This window comes from Hirundo rustica, chromosome Z (assembly GCF_015227805.2).
Source record: "Hirundo rustica isolate bHirRus1 chromosome Z, bHirRus1.pri.v3, whole genome shotgun sequence".
Taxonomy (NCBI): Eukaryota; Metazoa; Chordata; class Aves; order Passeriformes; family Hirundinidae; genus Hirundo; species Hirundo rustica.
The window spans coordinates 61,625,192-61,639,536 of record NC_053488.1 but is presented as its reverse complement, the minus strand read 5'-3'; the positions used below and the strand labels follow the sequence as shown (position 1 = coordinate 61,639,536).

The 14,345-nt window shown below is 38.4% G+C and overlaps 1 protein-coding gene across 5 annotated transcripts in view; it reads left to right on the top strand.

The window, feature by feature from the left end:
- The window catches only part of SNCAIP (synuclein alpha interacting protein), a 97,056-nt gene that overhangs the window by 41,976 nt on the left and 40,735 nt on the right, over positions 1-14,345 (top strand). For all 5 annotated transcript variants that reach the window (XM_040090869.2, XM_040090872.1, XM_040090870.2 and 2 more), the window contains 2 exons: positions 3,946-4,048; positions 12,493-12,565. In XM_040090869.2, coding sequence (XP_039946803.1) covers positions 3,992-4,048; positions 12,493-12,565 — 130 coding nt within the window. In that variant the 5' untranslated portion in view covers positions 3,946-3,991. The remainder of the gene's footprint in view (positions 1-3,945; positions 4,049-12,492; positions 12,566-14,345) is intronic.

Below are 14,345 nucleotides of genomic sequence, written 5' to 3'. Positions count from 1 at the left end.
TGTTAAGAAAAAAACTTTGTAGCAAAGTAAATATGTTAATCTCTCGCCCTTTATTTTCATATAACTGAACACTTTTCACTACTTCACTATTTTCCATAGAGAGTATGTCTTCTTTTTTTGTTATTGACTTCCTCTTCAGCCTTTGTGTGTTTCATAGTCTTTTAAGTTTTGGAAAGACAGAAGATAACATTTTGGGGAAATAATGATGCAGGGCTGTGGATTGGCTTCATGGGTTTTGTACATCACTAGGTGGAATTAAGTAATTTTGTCAGCTGTGCATGAATACAGCAATTTTATTTTGCTTCAATGGCTTCTTACAATTTGGAGTGAAAAAAATAAGTTGGAAAGGTTGAGATCTTTCTGTTCTAAATCTCAAGATATGTGGTAACCAGGAATTGTAGTTATTTTACTAAAGCTGTGGAGTTGGTTTTTTTAACAGGATTTTTTTATAAATGGAATCATTTTTTGGTGACTAATTTAATTGTACTGAAAAAATTCTGAAATATTATTTTAAAAAATTATAATTTAATTTTAATTGAATAACTTCAGTTTTTGTTGAAAATAAAAACTGGGACACTTCTTGATTCTTTCTTACATAACATGTTTAAAGTAGCTTTATTTATCTCTTCTATTGACTTTTAATCCATTTAATTCCAGTGAGAAACTGAAATTCATTGAAACTTTGGTTTGTTTTCAGACTATTTCTATGTTATGTGCTCCATGTATGTTTTTAACTTTTAAACTGAAATTTTTATGCTCATTTCTACTTCAGACATTTAAAACCTTATGTAGTGGTAAACATAGTCCTTTAATTTGTATAGGACAGTACATACAAAATCATACAATCATACAAAAATATTCGGAGTTGGAAGGGAACCACAGGGATCATAGAATCCAGCTTTCTACACAGAAAGCCCCAGGTGTCAACACTATGTATCTGAGAGCATTGTCCAAATAAACCTTAAACTCTGTCGGGCTTGTGCTGTGACCACTTCCCTGGGAAGCTCTCCCAGTGGCCAACCGCCCTCTGGTAGCTGGCATATACAGTCAGAATTTGTCAAATACATTGGCATAGGCAGTCAGCCTTTGTCATACTTCAAAAACTGATAATAATTTGGTTTGAGCTGATGTCAGCAGTCACAGTAACAGACTGGCAGTTAATCTCTACTTCTCTGGAGAGATGTCACAAGTCCTGGCTGCAAACTGCTTCTGCATGGTCTCCATTCTCCACATGCTTACAGGTCCTGCAAAGACCCTGCCTCCAGCATGGACTTTCCATGGCATCAAAGCATCTTTTGGGCTTCCAGCTGCTCTGACCTGGGGTCCTCCACAGGCTCCTCCATGGGCTAAAGGGGCACAGCTGCTCTACCATGGCCTTCACCATGTGCTGCAGGGGAATACTAGCTCTGGCACGTGGTCCACCTTGTCCCGTTTCTTCATTGACCTCGGTGTCTGCAGGGCTGTTGCTCTCATATTCCCTTTCTTCTCTCCTAGCTGCTGTTGCACAGTAACTTTTTCCTTTTCCTAAATCTCTTATCTCAGAGGTGCCACGACCATCACTGAGGGGCTCAGCTCTGATTAGCAATGGGTTTGTCTTGGAGTGCTCTGTCTGGAACTGGCTCCATCAGACACAGCAGAAACGTCTAGCATCTTCTCTTAGAAGCCAGCCCTGTAACTCTCCCGCTACCAAAACCTTGCCTTGCCAATCACTTCAATACATTACCAGTGGACTTAGCTACAATTAAGCTGTAATGTCTACCAAATACATAAATCTTCAAAAATCTCTTCAAAATCTTCACTGATATTTTATGTTTCTGTTGAGGAAAATCTCCAGTGCAGAAATTTGTAGACTAGAATGTGTCATGCCTTTTCATGACAGCTATTTCCTTTCATTGTCGGGGGTCCCTCCAAGAATAAGCTTAGCATTTGGGAATATGCAAAATAAAAAGCTTCTGGTAAATTTCACCATAGAGACACTTCTGGTTTTACCTTTCTTTTTTCTCACTGCTTCCCTAAAGTCTTAACAATCACAGTGAGAAAAAATTGTAGCTAGCTGAGATTGTTCTTACATACTGCTGTCCTCCACAGTGTCACCACCAAAATGCTTGGAGAGTAGAAGTGAAAGAAACCCTTGGGTTGAGATCAAGACTGTTTAGTAGGGGAGGCAATAGCTGTACACACAAGCAGAGCCAAACAAGGAATTAATTCACCATTTAACATGGGCAGGCAGGCGTTTGGCCATCTCCACTAGAGCGGGGCCCTATCGTGCATAACACTGACCTGGAAAGACCCAAACTCTGTCACTCCAAACACCCTCCTTTTCCTTTCCTCCAGCTTTCTATGCAGATCCTTATGTCATCTGCTGTGGAATACCTCGTTGAGTTAATTGGGATCATCTGTCCTGGCTGTCCCAACCCTTTTGCACCCCCAGCCTGCTCAAAGGTGGGAGGGGTAAGGAGCAGAAAAGTCTTTGGCTCTGTGTAAGCCCTGCTCAGCAGTAATAAAAACATCCCTAAATTATTAACTTTGTTTTCTGTACAAATCCCAATCGCAGCTCCATACTATCTACTGTAAAGATAATTAAATTAACCCCAGCCAAAACTGGGCCGTTCACAGAATGAGAAAATGATGCTGATAGTGCCTCAGTAACTTGATGAGAAATAAAAATTTGCTTTTCCATCAATTTCAGCATAATACTGCAGATTTGCCTACTGGTTCTCTTTCTAATAGCTTCTCAAGAACAGGTGTATTAAGGTCAGCATTGTGCTTGCAGAATGTTATTAGGGAGATTAATTGCTGAGGCTCTGTTTTGTCTAACACTTGCAGAAAGGCATTTTTTCAGGCCCCATATCCTAGGACATTTTTAAATGCATGTGAAAGTTTCACACAATGATTTTAATTTAGCCCTACACAGCCGATTTCATTATTCATACACATATTTCTTGGTAGTCATCATATGAATAAATTGGGTCGTGTATTTTTTTTTTCCTTAAGGTGTTTCCTTTGTTATGTACGGGTACTGGAGGAATTAATTTTCTCCTATAATAATACTTAACCCTTATGTAGTGACTCACATTGTTTAAAAATGAATTGTGCTTTTGTTTTTCAGCTTCCTTTGAAATACCTTCCTTTTCTACTTTTACTTTTGTTTCACTTATCTGTAGTGATAATAACACACAGGTACATTGTAGTTATGATTGGCAATGAGGAATTTATTGTCTTTGATCTTCTGACTGTTGAAGCTTCAATTTATTCAGATCTAATACTGACTTTTCCAGATAAATTTCTTGCTCTGCAAGAGATTTTGCTCTTATTTTCCTCTTACAAGAAAATGTTTAATACCCATGAAAATTAGTGCATGTGATAAAATTCTGGTGTTGAATTTGTTGCCATTCTGGGGGATGTACACTCAGAGCTTGAGGGGTGGTAAATAATTAATCAGTAAAGCACTGGCTGCATTGTGTGTTTGTGTGCTTGTAAGCAAAGATAAAATGTGATAGGATTTTGTTGTCTGTGCACAGCAGGATTGTCAGTTCTTTTCTGCCATCTTGAGCAGAGGAAACCTAAGGTAACAGGAGTTGCTGTGAGTAAATGTCTCATCCTTATGAGAAGGCACGTCATTAACAAAGCTATGGTTGGAAGGTCATGAGGGTGTTCAACAGCTTAGGACTCTATACCTGTATTGAACTTCTGGAGTGACTGAGTAATGCTGAGCCAAATATTTTTTGCTTCTACTTCAAGTAGCACTTAGTTGTTCTCCCCAAAATTGAAATGTCTGCTTCACAATATGCAGAGTAGAGGGGGCACATTGTATTTATGTTCTAGGATCAAGTTACGAAACACTTGACTATTGAAATTGAATGTTTCAGTAATGTAGCAACTGTATGAAAACTCGTCTGTATGATTTTGGCTCTCTAAAGACAACATCTCTCTTTTCTTAATTAGGTCTTTACTAAGGTGCTGACTCACCCAAAATGTCTGTAAGAGAATAATGGAAGCCCCTGAATACCTTGATTTGGATGAAATAGATTTTAGTGATGATATATCGGTAAGTACAAGTCTTATTTTATTTGTTCAAGTTAAGACAATCTTAGATATCTTAGTCCTGATGTAAAAAGCAACACTCTTGTTAGAAGCCACACTTCTTTTTGCTTCATATAAATGAAAGTTGAAGATAGGTTGAATCTACAATAAAAATTAGACATTTTGTAATGGAAATCTCTCTATAAAGCATGGAAAACTTGATTCCTCTCCTTCAAGTAGTAAAAATTACTTGTAGACAAAATTAACAAATTAGTTTCATTTCTGGGTTGCTTCTCTCCTGTATTGTCCTGAATGAACTATATGTGCTGTAGTTCTAGGTTTAGACACCAAGATTTAAGTTCACTTTTTAAAATCTAATCATTTCAGTTGTAAAAAACCTGCTTCTCTCACCTTTCCACCAGTAGCCATTTCCAAGTATAGCTTGATTTTATCAATAGGTGTGATGTGGTAGTGTAGAGAAAAGCTAGAAAGACTTTGAGCAATTCATAGGCAGCAGTGATCCTTAGTGTCACAAATAAAACTGCCCTAATTGCAAGCAAAAATACTGTGTTACTTTATACAATTTAGTGTTTTTATAGGAGGCACTGCTACTGTGTATTTCTCTCTCACTCATAATGCTACTCCTACTGACAGTGTTTCTGCTTTTTGTGCAATAGAGTTGTTCATATGCCCAATGTTTGATAAAAAATAGACTTGAATACATAAATTAAATCTCCTATAAGAGAATTTATTAATTAAATTTTCAGATTAAAGTATGCCACCATCTCCTTCCATGTGTTTCATAGTTTTATAGGGTTTGGGTTTTTTTAACAAAGGACCTGGTTTTCCTGTTAGCATTTGGGACTCTTGATTCATTTTAAAACATTCCAGATGCTTTATTCACTGACAAATTCCTTTTGAAGAGAACTTTTTTTCGACCTATGGTACTGTTGAATTTTTATTAAAGCAGAACATGGCAAATGCCCAAAATATGACAAGAAAATGAGCCAATCTTGAGTGAATACCTTATTATGGGCAACTTTCTTTATATTACTGTTATATGCCAGATTATGTCCTGGTATCTATTTCTATACGCAGTTTAGTAAAACTGTAAAACATAATAGATGTAACCTTTCCATGTCCCTCCCACTGTGGCTGTTGCTGCATACTGGTGGGTTAGGTTACTCACTTTCTGCTGAACAGCTCAGGCTTCCTGCTTTAATAGGCTTTTCTTTCAGTGGATGCTGAACATGAAATAAAAAATCATCACAAATTATTGAGGTAGCAGTTTTACTCCCTGCTTTAGCAAGAGAATTCATGGTTACTCTAGTACTCTACTCATATCTCATCATACACAGTTTAGAAATACCTGACATTCACATTTTATCATTAGCCTGCTCTGGTAAGAGCAGCTACATAGCACCTGTATTAGCAAATTATATTATTCACGTTAGCCTTCTGGTTCTAATCCAGTGCAGAAAAGTGACTAATAATAAAGGCGCAAGAAGGCTGTTAAAATGATGCACTTACAAATGTACCTCATTTAGAAAGCCACTGTTTGTAGTCCAGAGCCTTGTCGACCATTTCAGGAAAACTGACCAAAATGTAATGATCAAAAACATAGACAGAAACACGGGAATTTGTTTTAAAAGGCAGATATATATGTAAGGAAGGGAAGGGAAGGGAAGGGAGGGGATGTTTTTGGTTTTTTGTTGTTGTTGTTGGGATTTGTTTAGTTGTTTGTTTAGGGTTTTTTGTTATATTTGTACTTGAGTAAAGAAAACTACATGTCTCCAATATCACGGAATCCTAGAATGGTTTTTGTTGGAAGGTACCTTCAAAGGTCATTCATTTCCAATCTCCCTGTCACAGGTAGGGATATCTTCCTCTAGATCAGGTTGCTCCAAGGCTCATTGTGATGGGTTGAAATTGACTGGTCACCAGGTGCCCATCAAGCCACTCTGTCACTCCTCCTCCATCAAGAAGCTTGTGCTTTCAGGAGAGGGATACCACTCACCAATTAGTGTAATGGGAAAAAGAGGCTCCTCTTGGCAATATTAGTTTGTTGCCAATCAAACAGCATACGATCATGAGAAACAAGGACAAATCTAAAAGCACCTTTTCCCTGTTCCTCCCTCTTTGCAATCTCACTTCACTCCTGAGTGCTTTGCCTTGCCACCTCGATAAGCACAGGGGGATGGGGCAGGATGGGGTTTGCATTCAAGTTATGTACTAGTTTGAAAGTGAACTAGTAGGAGATCCTCAGTTAGAAATACAATTTAAAAGGAAAATTAAAATAAATGCAATACAGAAACACTGACAGAGTCACAATGCAACCGACACCCTGTTGGTTAAGGTGTTGGTAGCAGTGTGATTAAATGGTGACTGCAGTCTTCTTGAAGTAATAAATGTGGTTCTGTTGAATCAGTGATCCTGTAGAAGGGCTTGATCTTCTTCTGAAGAGCCAGTGGTGGTTATAAAACTCTTGTCCTTTGGAAATTCAGTGGATAAGGCTGCCTGTTGTGTTCCAAATGCCCAGTTATATCCAGGTGGGACTGTTTGGTTTGTCCCCCTGGGTGGAGCATCTCATGCTGGGATGATGTGATTTTATCAGCCATGCAGTGAGACTCAATGGCCCATTAGCAGAAGATATCCCCTAGAGTTATCAGGGATGAGTCATGAAGGTGATGAGGAACACTGCCCTACCTGTTTTTAACAGCTTATGAGGATGGTGATGGTATGCATACTTTTGGGTACATCTTACATTGTAAGCTAAGATAGGTTATCACAGAGTGTCATTGTTGTTCCCTTCTCATCCTCTTCATGCCTGCACCAGCATGGGGTCCCATCCACTAAAGGCAGTCTTCAGTGAACTTCTCCAGTGTGAGTTCTTCCTGAGGACCACAGTTCTTCATGGAGTGCTCCAGCATAGGTCTCACACAAAGTCACAGTTCCTGCTAGAAAACCTGCTCCTATGTGGTTTCCTCTTCACAAGAATTAGTTCCTGCCAGGAGCCTGCTCCAGCACTGTCTTTCCACAGGCTGCGGGTTTCTTCAGGGCACATCCACATGCTCCAGTGTAATGTCCTCTGTGGGCTGAAGGCTGGGTATCTGCTCTACCATGGTATTCTCCTGTGACTGAGGGGGAATCTCCGCTGCAGCACCTGGCACACTGCCTTCCCATATTTCTTTACTGACCTCGGTGTCTCACATTTTGTTGTTCCTCTATCCCAGCTACTCTTATGTAGTGGTTTTTACCCTTTCTTAAATCTGTTATCCCAGAGGTGCTGCCAGCATCTCTGATGGGCTCAGTCTTTGCCAGTGGCTGGTCCTTTATGGAGGCACCCTTCACTCTTAGTTTGCCACATAAACCAAATACAAGTTTGTGTGCTGGGCATCCACAACTTCTCTGGGAACCCTCATTGTAAAAAATGTCCTTGTTGTATTTAATCTAAATTGATGTTCTTTCATTTGCCTCTTGTCCTGTCACTACAAGCTCTGGAAAACAATCTCTCTGTATTTTTCTTATAAACCTCCTTTATATATTGGAAAGCTGTAAGAAAGTCTCCCTGCAGCCTCCTGTTCTCCAAGATGAAGAGTCCAAACTCTCTCAGCCTTACTTCGCAGAAGAGGTGCTCTAGCCCCCTGGCTATTTTGTCTTCTGGACACACTGAACAAGTCCATATTGGGGGGAAAAAAAGACTTTTAGGTTACATTAAATAGATACATTATCAAATGTATGTTTTTGCTTTCACCTTTTATCTATTTCTCCTGATTTTTACTATAAATTTATTCCTGCTCTTAAGTTTTATGCTGTTATTTATGCTCTTAAGTTTTATGGTTACCTGAAGGTCTCCTAATCCTTTGATTGAAATGCAGGATTTATATTGCACTGGCAAATTGAGAAAATTGGAACAATTTTATTTTTTCCTTTGCAGAAATATTAGAAGATAACCTCATCATAACCAGAGCTGCTCGTGCTAAGATACTTGTAAATTGTTGGAGATTGAGTGTATAGATGACTGCTATGGCCATTCTTAGCTCAGTACAAATGAAAGCCAGGCTCAGTGGTGCCAGTGTGAGACTGCACCTAAATTAAAGGTTTGTGGAATGCAAGTGTAGTAATTGAGTTCAAATCTAAGTAAACAGCTGTTGAGTCATCAGGAATTTTGAAACAGCTTAGAAAGCTTCTTGTGAATCCGTGCCTGGCAGGGAAGATGTAGACTTTGCATGGTCAGGAGTATGTATGTCCAAGCTGCTAGCCTCCCATTTACTCGACACAGGGCCCCTCCTGAACCTGCTGCACCCTTCCTTGGCCACAGAAGGAGGTGGGTCACCCCTCAGGCTCACGCACAGCCAGATATGGCCTACCCAGCCACCAGTCCTCCTGGGCTCAGCATTTGGGGTCCTGCATCCATGTGCAGGCACAATCATTAGCTGCAGCAGATTGATTTATTTACCATCCAGCTGGAGCTCTCTCTTACTTCTATCCCTTTTCTTCCTGTCTCCCATTTCAGAATGAAGCAAAGTGCAGATGTCCACTAAGGTGTTCATAGGAAGTGTTAGTTTCAGAGAGACATTTTGTAGCCCTATTGGTGTAAGTGGTGTCTGTATAAGTCCCCTTTAAAGCTGAAGGGAAGAATAACATATCAAGTGTCTAAGACGCGCAACACATAACACAACCTAACCAGTGCTCCGAAGATGCGCATTACAGCTGTAAGAAGGACATTTGGTTAGGGGAGGTGATATTTCCCACATGCATCATACTAGTCTAATATCTTTCCTTCTCTGTTTTTTTGTTTGGAAGCTGCTTAAATTGACACCACTATTGAGAAAAACCTTTCTGCGACATCAGTCCAAGTATTGTTCCTTTGCTTTTTCTCAATGTCTTGCTATTCCCAAATGTCTCAGAAATATGGTGGCATTGCACAGTTAATAAATGACTAAGAAAATGCATTGTAAAACTACTAATTTAATAGGTTTTTAATGTCGATGAAAGATTTTTGTCTTCCACTATCACAAGTAAACTGAAATGAGACTGTTTACTTGGAAACACTTGGAAAAAAATCAGCTGTAATGTAGGAAGGTGCCTGTTTTCAGTATCAAAATGAAAGCACAGAACTATGCCGTTAGGATCAGTACAGAGGCAACCATGTTTTTATGTTGTCAAGATCATTGGTGGTAGTAAATGATTTGAGTTCTGATGCTGCACAGTTGGATGTGGTCCTTCATGCTTTTGGGGGCATCTTGATTATGATAATGTGGCCTGAGAGTCACAATATGCATACAACTTTGCACTTTGACTCCATTTAGGATACAAAAGCATGTTGAGAAGTAACTTTTGTTTCTTAATTTACTTGGGTTTTTTACTATTCTGTATAATATTTCACAGCTACTACTCAGGATCAGTTATTTTCTCTTCCTGACACTTCTAGAACACAAGTGCATCTGCAAGTGGTAGACAAGGGGCCCAGAGCAGAATAGCCCTATTAAAGATATATTTTCTCATGTGTTTTGTTTGAAATTCATTGCATTAAAATTTGAAAACTATGTAAAATTTAAAAGGTTAGCATTGGCATTAATTCAAATTCTGTAGTGCAGTGTTACATAATGAACAAATGTATTGTATTATAAAGGAAGTGCCATTTCCCCTGAATTAACAGTGTCTGTTGGAAAAAGCTGGGAATATCTTGCATTTGCATGGAATGCTTGCTACTGCTTCTTGTTTCATTTGCTGTTGATACCGCTCTTCCATCTTACAAAGTTCTTTAGGAACTTATTAGAATTCACTATTTGGAGTGGGACATAGGCAGGCCTTAAATGCAGAAAAGGAACACAGACCTCAAACAGTAATCAAAAATTCCATTCCATGTGTTATCTTAGGAACAAGCTCTCTGTTACTGAATGTCACCATCAACCACAACAGGCTTTAATTAAATCCCAAGGATCACTGTAAGCGTTGACTAACAAAGTAACATGATGTGCTCAGCTCTTACATTGTCAGCTATGCCCTTGGGCATGGCCCTCAGCTGTGGCATGCATGGGTACTCCAATGGTAAAACTTGTGTGGACAGTGGCATTTATTTTTGTATGAAAAAAATTAAAAAAAAAAAAAATGAATGAGGAGTTGGAAGTAATTAATTTTAAATGCTATTGAATAAGCATTAAGTCTTAAATTCTGTTCCAAGGAGGAGTTGCAATCTCAACTTCTTTTGATCTCCTGTGTAAACTTGAAACTTACAGTTGAAGAAAAGCTAGAAAGCATAACTCATAATTAGAACTAGAGCTAGATATGTGAGAAATCAGTTCTAGTAGGAAGAGCTGGGAATGGATTGTTTTTATGGTTAGGAAAGGTCCATTTGAAAAAGTAATTTTAGTTGCTTCCTGGACCAAAAGCTTGTTCTTTATATTTTAACCACACAAAAGAGAAATGTAAATTTGCAGAAGTCTTTTTGAGGACAAGAGGTAAGTGGGAGGAAATCTGTTAATGAAGTCAAACCAGTATTATTAAAATGCATAACAAATTTGAAAACATTCAGTAGGTTTTTTGTGGTGGGATGACTAACTGAATACATTTTAGAGCAATGTTGAAACAGAAAAAAAAATCTGGTTTTCCAAGAAAGAACAGGAAAAAGACAAAAAGAAAGGTGGCTCTCTGTTTTTGAAGTTGCCTGACAAAACACATAGCAATAGAATACAAAAGGCCTCTTTCTAATTGAATTACAAACTGTGTAATAGTTTAAACTGCAACAGCTGGTCTTATGAAGCTACCATATTCCTTGGAGACATGCTCCTTGGATTCTTTTAACAATCTTACTAGACCAGTTCAACATTGCAAGATGTATAGTTTTAATATATCAGGCTTTATTAAACAATAACTAAAGTGAAGTACAGCACATGGCGTATGTCCATGTCTGTGTTTAACTTGTATTAATTTGTCTTTTGTAGCATCCTTCTCCCTGGCTCAGCTCTGTTCTTTTTTGCTTTAGGCTGTCACATCCTGAAGCAGTCACAGCCTTATAGACAACCCCTTGTCCCATGGAATCACTGGGTAGTTCGGGAGTGCTGCTACACCTTTTAATTAATAAGTTCAGTGTTGATCCTGGGAATACTTATGAGGGTTTCTTCTTGTGGTTGAGATTTCTCAATACATCTCTAAATTAGGTCAGCAAGGGAAAAAAGTAGGGCTTGGGAGGCTTTCTATGCCTAATGAAGTAACTGCAGTCATTTGAGTAACAGTCTTAAACTTGCACCAGAAAAGTACATTACTGCGCAATTGGTCACATGAGCTTGAATTTAGATTATTTTGAAGGAGATTGCCAGCTGTGCTTTAGAAACATGTCAAACACTGAATGACAAACTGTCAGCAGAACCCGAGACAATGTATCACCGTTTCTTTTTTGTGTGGAAAGTTCATAGGGTTTTATATGGAGTTGCTTTGCTTCACTGGTCAACAGCACACCAACTAAAAATATGTTTCTTTGAAAACATATGGTGTTTGTGTATTCTTAGCAAAATTTCAGTTGTGCTAATCCTAAATGCTTTTTTTTCAATAAGGTTTCCCAAATGCTGCTTTTAATAGGGTATTTTTTATATAAGCAAAGTAATTGATATTTCTTTCACAGACATAATGATTTTCATTTGCTTAAGTGGACATTCCTGTAACATTTAAGCATTTGATTAAGGAAGACTTGCTAGAAAGCAACTGATTATCAGAATTTATGGTTTTATAATACTAGATCCTGTGTCTTTCCAAAGGTATTCCACAAGTATATAAACTAAGACATTCTGTTTAGTAAAATACTTACGGCACCTCTGTGGTTTTGGGGGTTTTTTCCCTATTTTTGCATGGTCAATGCAGAGAATGGCATGCTTATTAATATCAGATGTATTTTGTCACATCAAAATAGCAATAACAAGTTTGCTTTAATAAAGCCCAGGTTAGAGAAATGAGCCTGTTGTCTGCTGTGTGTGAGTACACACACCCCTCTCTTAAACCAGATCTCTCCAGCACAGATATACTGCATCCCTTTTACGTACTGGTTTGTGGCAGTTTGAATTATAATTTTTAAGCATGGTAATTGTTGCAGTGCAACGCCATAGTAGGTGCACAGGTGGGCAAAGTGAGACCCTTGAAGTTTCCTATGAAGCCTGAATGTGGTCTGACTTCTGATGTATCTCACATTGTGTTGCATTGTATGTGTGCCTTGAATAATGGTGACCTCTAGGAAGAAGAAATCTGAGGTGAGGAGGTGCTTTGCTCTGGCTTTGAAAGTCTGTTTCATATGTCTCAAGGTGGGAAACAAAGTGCCATCTGCTTTTCTCATGCAACCTAAGGAGACCATCAGACTGCCAGAAACAGCCTTGGTTTGTAGATTTAGTTAGTGTCCATGACAGTTGAACCTCTTGAAAGTCTTACTTTTTACCTTTTTTAGTTATTATCTCTATACATTTTTCTCCTCTTTTACAGTATTCTGTAACTTCTCTCAAGACCATCCCAGAATTATGTAGAAGGTGTGATTCACAAAATGAAGACAGATCAGGTATGATGCCCATTTCTATCCACCCATAATATTCTAGGTGCGTTTTTCTTTTTTTATTTTTATTTTTATTTTTATTTTTAAATCATGTACAGTTTGGCAACAATAGCTTCTTGGCAGTGTCCTGTTGTTTTGTTTAGTTTTGTTTTGTTTTTTTCTCATTTATGTACAGTGTTCTGGAAACATGAGTTTCTTTCTTTTTCAACAGATGACAGTTCATTAGAAGGAAAGTTAGTTCCAAAAAAGGATTTGGCTGTATACAGATAAATGTAGGGCTTCATCTGAGCAGCTCCAAACCACAGTATGTGCAACAATTTACTTGAAAACCCGAGAAACCATTGGTGACAAGACATAATAATGTAGGCGCCAATGAAAAAATGTTGGATACATTTACTACCCATATGGCCAGGACCAGTCTGAGGGATGATGTTTTGCCAGAGTCTGAAACTCTGTATCAAGGATGCTACATGACAGAATCTACTCCTAGGCATGCTGTAATAGTTAAGATTAAAGCTGAGTTTTTTAGTTTAATAGTGTAAACTAAATGAATAATCATGGCATATAGATGAGAACCAGCTGGAGACCTTCCCCCTGCTTCCTGACAAGAAGTGCATTCAGTGTTGTTTTTCACTCTGTAAATCAGATTAATCTACTTTTATTTTTCTCTTCCTGATGGAGGATAAATGAATTGGTAAGAGAAGCTTTTTTTTTTTTTTTTTTTTTTTTTTTTTTTTTTTTTTTTTTAGCTATGAAAAGTTTATTGTGTTTTTTGATCTTTTAATTGAACTTTTGTTAATGTTGTTTCATCAAGTACTTTTATAACAGAAACAGGAGATGTGGAATTCTTGGGATGATACAAGGACTTTAGAACCATGCTATACTACATCATCTTTTACTTCTGTATTTCTTTTCAGGCTTTTTAAAATTTCTTTTTAAAATTTGTGTTTAACTTAAGTAGAAACTTTCTGATTGCTACTTCTTTCAACAGAGTTATTAAAGGCCAGGTGACTACATGCCACTGTCCTTGGCAAAAAAAGAGAAGCAAGGCTTTCCTTGCAGTACTTGTTTACAGATTGCTGCCCGTACAGGCACAGCAGTGATTGCACACTTCTTGTATTACTTGTATTACTTGTTGCAAGCAAGAGCAGGGAAGAAGTGTAAAGGGTGAATACCCCTGATCCAATCCCCTCAAATTGCCCTATCTCCTTCTACACCAGTCTCCCCACCTCCTCTCTAATCCTCTCTTCCATCCGCCCCTCCATATTCTTCTCTTTCTTCCCTTTCTGCCCCTTTACACCCTTCTACTGTTCCCCGTCTCATCCCTATCCCTTTTCTTCTCTCTTCCTTCCTTCTTGGTGGTTCTTCCCCCCTTCCTCATCCCTTTCATCCTGCCATCTTCCCTCTGTAGTTTCCTTCCCCCTTTCTTCCTGTCTTCTTCCCTTCTTACCCATTCTTACTTCCACTCTCGTGCTCTCTCTCTGTTTTCCTATTGTCACATCATTGCTCCACACTATTCTTCTTCTACTCTTCTCGCATTCCTCCTGCCTACTTCTCTCCTCCTTTCCTCTTTTTCACCTACTTCTTTCCCCTTCTGCTCCTCCTTCTTCCCTGTCATTCTCCATAGCATTTAATACCTCACTGCTCCCCACGTGCTCCCACCATTCTCTCTCATATTCTTCCTCCCATTCTGCTTTCTCCATTTAAAATTCAGGTAGTAGTCATAAAGTAAAATGCAGTCCAATAGTAAGGATAAAATATTGATTATGAGCACTTCCTTTGGACT